This window comes from Solea solea, chromosome 10 (genome assembly GCF_958295425.1).
Source record: "Solea solea chromosome 10, fSolSol10.1, whole genome shotgun sequence".
Taxonomy (NCBI): domain Eukaryota; kingdom Metazoa; phylum Chordata; class Actinopteri; order Pleuronectiformes; family Soleidae; genus Solea; species Solea solea.
Genome location: NC_081143.1, coordinates 14974819 through 14983658, shown reverse-complemented (window position 1 = coordinate 14983658; position 8840 = coordinate 14974819). Strand labels below are relative to the sequence as shown.

The following is an 8840-nucleotide window of genomic DNA, read 5'->3' as shown; positions in this document are numbered from 1 at the left end:
TTCAAAGAGTACAAAGCTGAATTGATGTCTTTTGGACTGAGTTGAGTGGAACATGTGCTCAATCTTTAAACTTTTCTGGGAATTGCAACAACTGGAGACTAATTGCTCTGACTAAGAACAAGTCACAGCTTCCGGTATATTATATAAATCACGACTCATCAATCTAACAAACCTTCCTCAAAACTAATTTGCTCTTACTGGCAGAAGACTGACATTATGATTTTGTTTGTTTTTAAACCAGAATAAGCTCAGGTTGCTAAAAGTAAATGTCTGTATGTTTCATGTATACACCCGTTTCCTCTTATCTTCAAAAATAATCACCTGGGCAGCCAGCAAAGATGTGAATATGCTTCAAGTATTTCTTTTTAGTAAGTGATCATTTTATAGGCAAATGTAGCTAAAACCAGACCATGACTATTCTGTCAGGTGATTTTTGTCACATTGTCTCAAATGGGTGATATCAGCTGAGCAGAGCACATCTCTGAATGGGCTGTTTTTTGAATGTTTTATACGTAACCTGCTTGTTTAATCTGGTATTAGTGCTGGTTTTACTAATATATGATGGTGTATGCTGTACCACTGTATGCTGGTGGATGGTATTTTTAAGCCTATTATATTGAAACGGGCACTTTATAAGGGCGAGCAAAGAAATAACATTTGAGTAAAATCATTAGTATATTTTATATAATAATACTATATTAATATTTTATATACTATACCAATTATGGAAATAATTACTGCAACATATGTATTTGTTTTACAGGCTTGTGCTATTATTTTCCTCAGCAATCTGCAGTTAAGATGTTTGCTAATATAAACAAAAGGAAAAACAAAGAAATTGACATCCTTTACCATGACATTTAAAATTAAGCTCAGGTGTTTCATTGCTGAAAGCCTCCAAGTATCTCAGTGCATAAGCCCATAGTAACTGTGTATGAGGATAATATCTCAGGAGCCTGTCATTTACATTGGCGTATAATTATGTGTGTCACTGGTATTTTTTAGTGAGGGTCATGTAAGTTAGGTCTGAGCTGACCGCAGTGCTTCCAGTCACCAGTGAGTGGGGCTGTGCTGCTGAAAGACAACTACAACTACCAGAAGTTATGTTTTTATTACGAATAAATATACTATATTGTATTCAGTACAAAATCAAATGTGACAAGTCCAGTTTAAAGTTAGACTGAAAATCAAAACCTGCCCATGTCATACAGACTGTGCCCACAAAACTGAAGGAGGAAGCCTCGTCAGCAAGGAACTGAGAGTTATTTTCACATTGCTCCTTTCCTCTCCCCCACTCAATGCTGTGACCTGATGTGAATTCATTCCTCGACATGTGGCATCACCTTCTTATGTTCTTTTGTATAGAGTTTGGGTATGTTTTCTGTGCACGGGAGCAGGAGGCGCAGCAGACACTTCTGTAGTAGGGGTATATGCAGAGTCGGGCTTGAACCACCACCAAACAATTATTGTACTGGTCGCTGCACGATGGATCTGGGGGAAAAAATAGAAAAGATAAAGATAAAATACGATATTCAATTCAACAAAACTTTATTTGTCCCCAGGGGATATTTCATAGATCAGTCATACAAACTTTTATAAGGTATGAAAGTATATAAAAACAAATAACTAAATAAATGCAGACCTGTTACATTTGTAAATGTTGGAAGCAGAGTCATGTTTTAAAACTCTTCATAAATCAAATGTATCTTCTTTTTTTTATTATTTAAACCCTGTTTTTCCATTGATTCCCTTCATTAAGTCAAAAGGAAAAAATCTGTTTCCTTACAGCACCTCACTTAATACTGGTTAACAATGTCACTGATATGTACAGTGAACAATGACATTACAGAGAAATTTCACTCCAAACCGAGTCCTCCCTGACTCTGTTTTGACCTCTGACCCCACTACACTGATGGTAGCACACACCCTGTGCAAATTGCTAGTTGGACTCACTTATTTCAGCGAGGCAGGGTTGTTTATTGCATTCTTCTCGGCTCTCTGGGGTAAAATTGGGGTCACAGCGGTCGCTTGGGGCAATATTGTCAGCAAGACAGCGCACCTCCCTTACACGATAGCCACCATTACAGGAGCGGGAGCACTGAAAAAGAGAGCGTGGGGCAGACATGATTTACTGCACACACAGTGAATGTGTCAATGCATATGTATATACATTTATGTGTATATTGGTATCAGCAAAAATCTGCACAGAGTCTACTATGAATAAGCCTAAAAATATACACTTGCCCACCACTTTATTAGGTACAGCTGCTTGTTAATCCAAAAACCAATGCAGCCAATCACATGGCAGCAACTAATTCATTAAAGACATAGACATGGTCAAGACAACCTGATGAAGTTCAAAATGAGCATCATAATACTGAAGAAAAGGTATGGCGACGGAGTGTTACAATCAAGTATCTCACATTCTGTAGTTTTTGTATGTGCCAGATATTAAAAACACAGGTTATTGACACTTACTGCACTCCACTCTGTGACATACCACTGGACACCACACGGCTTCAGTCTGCAGGTCTGAGCAGTGATTGGCTGAGGCAGACTAGAACACTGTGAATGGTCCACAACCTCCATGTCACCGCTGTTGTTGATAATACAAACTACGCTCCGGGCCTGCGTTCCATTCCCACACTCTGCAGAACACTTAATTAACCCACACACATAATTAAACCAATGCTCTTTTCATAGTGTCTGTAAGTATTCCATGTATGTATGTATATATGGATGTGAATTACCTGACCCCATGGTCCTGTATACCACTCCAGCTGTTTTTTACAAGGCCCTGAATCACAAGATGTCACCTCTGCTGGACGTTCTCCTTCACAGCCGTCCAATGGGAGATCAGTCATGTGATCCATCAGACAAACTGCTGTCCGGGTTTTATTGCCTTTACCACACTCTGCTGAGCACTGAGGGTGATCACGCACATACACACATGGTAAATCAGAGCCATTTCAATGGTTCATCATGATTCTACCTGATTTATTTGCTTTGTCTCACAAACACACACATACACACACACTTTCAAGTACATACAACAGTGTTTGTGTTACCCATTGGCTCCAGAGGGAGGTGAACCAGCTGCGGGCACAGGTTCCCATATCACAGTTTTGTAGTGTGTCTGGCTTTAATTTCATGTTACACTCCTCATCCTCCTCCACGTCACCCTGGTTACTCAGACACACCACCTCTCTGCGGCGCTGTCCCACTCCACATGGCACTGAACACTTTGGGAGTAAAGAGTAGAATGGCGTCACATGACATCCAGAGCTCTATAGATAATGAGCGTCATCTCATTATTTGTCCTGTGTAATGATTAACTGGTCAAGCCACTTATAGCAGTATGTATGCGTTAAGCATCTGAGGTTCATTATGCTTCCTGTTTGTGATTGTTGAAGCTGTGTGATCTTGCTCTGGGACTGTATGTTGCACATGTGATTAATGGAAGACACACTTTGTAAATTAAATAAATTAACTGTGCGTATTCAAAGGCTCCAGTAATGCAATAATGAAGTAAATTGCATGTCTTATGAGTAAGTCCTAAAATATTTACATATTATAGTATTATAATATTATTCACAAGTCTTTTAGTTAACGGATGGCTAAAATATGATATTACATTTGTACAGATTTATTACAACTACAAAAAAAACAGTGGTCATTGATCATGAATAATCTGCTGTATGGTACTTATGTACTTATACAACCAAACCTGTGGGTAGTACATTACATTTCTGCCAATAAACACTTCTTTACTTAAGTAAATTCTAGCATTCAAGGCACCTGTTAGTCGTCATGTAGCATTGTAATGCTCAGGTGTGTGTGTGTGTGTGTGTGTGTTTTCTCACCAAGCTCCACTCTGATTGAATCTCCCACTGGCTGCATATTTTCAACTGACAGGTTGTCTTAGTCACTGGCTTGTCGGACAACCCGCACAGTTCTGGTGCCACAGTAACCGAGGACTCTGTCCCATTGGCATGGACCTGTGTGACCTGACGGCATATGACCTGGCGGTGCTGAGTGCCGGGGCCACACCTCTTGCTGCACTCTGACCACTCCCCCACATCCCAGCTTTGAGACAATCACAGACAAAAAAAAAGAGAGGCTGAGGGGAAAGAAGTCCTGTATATATAGCAGAACACACCCCAGCTCTGTCATCCCAGGAAGCATAGGATGGTGCTTGATTTGATTTCAAGGTCAGTTGACTCTGCTCTACAGGGGGCGTTTTGAAGTTTCCTCCGAAAGGAATTTCAAGCTGCGCAGGTTCAGATGTTTCTCTTGAGGTTTCACTTTCTCCGTGTTTTATTAACAGTCACAGCAGAAACATGTGTATTTCAGACCAACAACTGTCAGTTTTCTGAATCATCCTGGTGGTTGGTTCGGCAAGACATGTTAACCAAAGCCATACCCAGGTATGTGTGCGTAAAATAAAATGTAGTCCTCATGGTGACCAACATCTTGTCCTTTTAGGTCAAAACCTCTTTTCTGAGGCTGTGGTTAGGGTTGGAGGAAAGATAATATGTGGTAAGCCTAATGTTAGGGTTAGGTTTAAGGTTAGAATTACCCATTAACTATTTTTTTTAGGGATAAGGCTTTGTTTAGGTTGCAGGAGTTTTAACAAGAATACCTGCAAAAACCTGTGTGTGAGAGTGTGTTCTCTCACGTTTTCTGGCATAAACACTGACCTTGTCAGGACCTGTTGTTCTCATGGAGATCAAAACCTGGTCTTAATGAGGTAAAACCTCATATCTGATGAACAGGAAGTTTAGGGCTAAGATTTCAGTTTAGGTTAAGGTTAGGATTAGGATTAAGCATTAACTGGTTGTGGTTCAGCTTTGTTTAGGCTGTCCAAATGAATGCAAAGCAATGCAGTGTGTGTGTGTGTGTGTGTGTGTGTGTGTGTGTGTTCCTCACTATGCAGGGCAGGGCTGGGCATTGCAGTCCTCTTCCTGGTGTATTGTTTGAAGGCCAGGGTCACAGTGGTCAGCGGCGACAGTCACCTGTGAATCCTTCTCAACACACTTCCACAGCACCTGACGTCTACCTGGCAAGTGTGCACACACATACACACAAGATAGACAAAAGGTGAAAAATATGGATTCCTGTGCAGTAATTAAATGCCCCAAAATAATGAAACGAAAATGTCTTTTCAAAATCCAGAATGGAATAGTTATCAAAGCAATATCGCACAAGAGGGAGTGCTGTCACTCCGCTTCACAGGTGTTAATAATAACCATGCGCAGATTATTAAAAAAACCTGTTTGGCTCTAGTCTGTTGTACTGAATATCAGCACAGCAGTACAACAGACTCCAGCCCGACAGTCAGAGTAATTAATGATTATTATAAACACCTGCAAAGCAGAGTGATATAACTTTGTTTGTCTTTTAAGCCCATATGTATTTTAAATATAATTATATTTCTATATAATATTATATTATATAATATTATATTATATTATATTATATTATATTATATTATATTATATTATATTATATTATATTATATTATTATTATATATTCTTCCTGCATTTCCTCACCATTGCCACATGTTGTGCTGCACTCTGTGTGCCCACTCTTTGCCCAGGTGTAAGTGGTCTGAGGGTGAGAGGTCACACTGTGGTCAGGGGGAACGTGGTTGGGCTTGGACGTCTCCTTGGTGATGTCATTACCGTTGATTTCACCTTTCTCACCTGGTTTGGATGGATCTACTCTCTCAGCTACAGGAAATGATGCGTATGAGAGGTGGAACAAAAACAATTATAGGCATGTAAGTGGAAAATAAAGGCAACGAGATGATTGAAAACATTTCACAGAACAGAGAGCAGTGATGGAATGAAAACACAGAAGACAGTTTAGTCATTGTTGATGGCCAAATGCGTGCACGGTGCACCCACACAGGTGATTTTACTTCCTATGGCTGATTAGGTATGTGTCAGGACAGCATGGGTGTGCACAGGCTGACCCGAATCCATAGTGTAGTTCACATAAGTAAAGTATCCAAAAACGTAAATGTACCCAGGCTTGCTAAGAAAACCTGAGCCTGATTTCGAATGTGCTGTTTATGCACACCAATGCACAAAGGAAATGGAGGAAAAACACAAAACTAATTGTGGATGTTGGCGAAACAACCCTGGTAACACCTCAGAAAAAAAAAAATAGTTATTTAATATTTGGAAAAACATTGTGGTTTCTCTTAACAGCTTAAAGTTGCAGTATAGACATGGTGGTGCGTTGTTTCATTTCCTGTTGATATAAAATATTTTAGAATATTAACTTTGTATACACTAATTGGGTGAGAATTTTATTTTGCATATAAATGCATTTCATTTGATTTGGCAGAAATAACACCATTGTTTGTCCTACTAATATATGGATAACATCTACCAGCACAGTTCCACCCATCTTCAACTTGAGCAAATGTCTAATCAGCCAGAATAAACAAAAATGCCTAAGGGGTTGTGCAGGTTATGCTGTTCTTAAAATTGCTCTGGAAATAATTAATTAGAATTAACTATTGGCAGTATTAATTGAGTATTTGCCTGTGTCGCCGGATTCAAATGAAACTGTTTCTGTAATGAAGATTCAGTAAAAGGTAATGAAATTAAATTTAGCCCAGGGGAACACATGTTGTCTCAGTGTGGAGTGAAATTCTCTTGAACAAAGTGTGGCTGCTTGCCTGCTGTATGGAACGTTATCAAACTGCTAATCAAGTTTTCAAAGAGACATTTTTGTGGAATATGATACATCTTGGTGTCTCTTTGACGATGCAAGACGACACAGACTGACGCATCTGCTGTGTGATGTGATACATGTGATACAAAAATCTGAATCTTTTGTTTAACACCACTCTGACTCTGATGTAGGTGTTCATGCATGTGATTGTGTGCACTCACCGAGGGGAAGTATATAAGAGTCTGGTTCAGGAGTTGGCTGTGTGTTATGTACAGGCACACTATATTCATAGTATACACTGGGACCTGGTTGCTGGTAGATCAGCTATAGTAGAGAGAGAGAGAGATGAGTCATTTATTATGTAATGTAGTAATAATATTGTTTTTGTTTATCACAGAAGATAAACACAGAGTTTGTGGTGTTTTGCATCTCACATAAACATGCAGCTCCTCTGTGAGCGGCCCAGGTGCAGTGATGGACTCTCCGTTGCGAGAGCGGATTTCATTGGGTCGTCGATACGTCAGTTGTGTTCCCACAGCAGCGTAGATCCCAGGCCTGTCAATCACCCAGTTCCCATTGATGATGGTGTCTCCAGTTTGGGTCTGTAAAGCTGGATGGAAAAAGAAAATGTTCACACATCACTGTAGTAAAAATGACTCTTGTGTGTGTGTGTGTGTGTGTGTGTGTGTGTGTGTCTCTATACCCAGGTAGTTTCGGCTCTTCACTGTCTCCTGTACGGTGATGTTTCGTGCTCCTGCAGGAATTTCAGCAATCTTATGGTAGCCCACACGAAGGAAGGTCCGAGAGAAATTCCCCTTCACCACCTTAAACCCCAGTCGACACACACACTTAAATGCACACACAGCTATCAACACAGTTGCTGTACAGTATGTGTCTCAGCCAGCTCGTGTACATGTGCAGACGCTCCCTCTGTGCTCTCTGTACTACAGTTTGAGTATCATGTGTAGGCCTGGGTTTCAGTAGTATAATCATAAATTCCACTGGATCACATTGTTGTTCTTTTTATCTTATTTTCACTCATCCCTCCTGCTCTCCAACTCCCTCTCTTTTGCTGGAAATCCTACAGCTCACTCAGTCCAGTCCAACAGGTGGTTTGAGTTGGAGAACCTTTCTGGTGTTCCTCTCTATTTCTCCAAAACTTTTTGCAAGTTTTGTGTTCTATTCTTTTCATGTACCTCAATAAGTTATCTGTTTTTTCCACCTTTTATACCTTATTTATTAATGAATGTAGCATGATCTCTTCAGTGATAGTTTAGTCTTAGTTTTTGAGAAAGACAGAGAATCTATAACAACTGGCAGTTTAACACGCTACATTTACTGCCAGATTTTGCTTTTACATACGAATAATGCAACCTTTATATAGGACTATCAACTCTTACAAAGAGTGCACATGAATACAATTTGCATTTAAGCTTCTGTACATGACCATGTGGATGTCTTACCTCCAGAAGGGATGGGCTGACTCTGTCATCCCAGCGAAGAGCACCTGATGGTCGGTAGAGAAGACAAATGATGTGGAGGAAAGCCAGAGCTCGCTGCCACAGTTCAGCCATGGAGAGACTGAGGGGAGGACACTCACAAACACACGTACACACACATGTTTAATGGAGGGAGTGTGTGTGTTTGTGAGGTGGGGTTGGCTCGAGGGGTGGGAGGGAAGAGAGACAAAGGAGAAATGTTGAGAGAAAGTGTCAGAATAGTTTGAGGCACATTTATTTCAAGATGAGGTCACACCCATTTGCACCTCAGTATGAATGTTGTGACAAGTGTGGTTTTGTGTGTTTGTGTGTGTCCCATATCCTAAAGCTGATCCAAAACCAGTATCTCTGCCACATTTTTGACACACATCACTATTGATGTTTACATTACATTACATGTCATTTAGCAGACGCTTTTGTCCAAAGCGACTTACAATAAGTGCATTTAAACATTATTTAACATTAGTTAACATCAGTACAAACAAGAGCTAGAAGTAAGTAAGTGCTTCAAGTAAGCCAATCTATAAAGTGCTAGTCGTAAGTGCGATGTACAAGTAAGTGCTTGCCTTTTTTTTTCGTCGTCGGGTTAGGGTTAGTCGAGATCTTTATCTGACCTACTTCTCGATCCACCTCTTGTTTTTTACTTTCTAAGG

At 40.1% G+C, this 8840-nt stretch overlaps 1 protein-coding gene across 1 annotated transcript; it reads right to left on the bottom strand.

The window, feature by feature from the left end:
* Positions 1-804: 804 nt before the first annotated feature.
* adamtsl7 (ADAMTS-like 7) lies at positions 805-8322 on the bottom strand. Its single transcript, XM_058641524.1, has 12 exons — positions 8152-8322; positions 7392-7512; positions 7123-7298; positions 6910-7012; positions 5554-5733; positions 4930-5059; positions 3864-4086; positions 3069-3242; positions 2751-2924; positions 2479-2658; positions 1954-2098; positions 805-1491 (listed from the first exon to the last, which is right to left on the bottom strand). Exons 1-12 carry the CDS (start codon positions 8260-8262, stop codon positions 1340-1342), a joined length of 1869 nt encoding a protein of 622 aa, XP_058497507.1. The 5' UTR covers positions 8263-8322; the 3' UTR covers positions 805-1339.
* Positions 8323-8840: the final 518 nt, after the last annotated feature.

Coding starts and splice junctions, on each gene's coding strand:
- adamtsl7 (XM_058641524.1), bottom strand. CDS start 8,262: ATGGCTGAACTGTGGCAGCGAGCTCTGGCTTTCCTCCACATCATTTGT. Junction 7,299..7,391: donor GAAGAGCCGAAACTACCTGG/GTATAGAGACAC, acceptor TTTTCCATCCAG/CTTTACAGACCCAAACTGGA. Junction 2,099..2,478: donor ATGTCACAGAGTGGAGTGCA/GTAAGTGTCAAT, acceptor TCTCTTTTTCAG/TGCTCCCGCTCCTGTAATGG.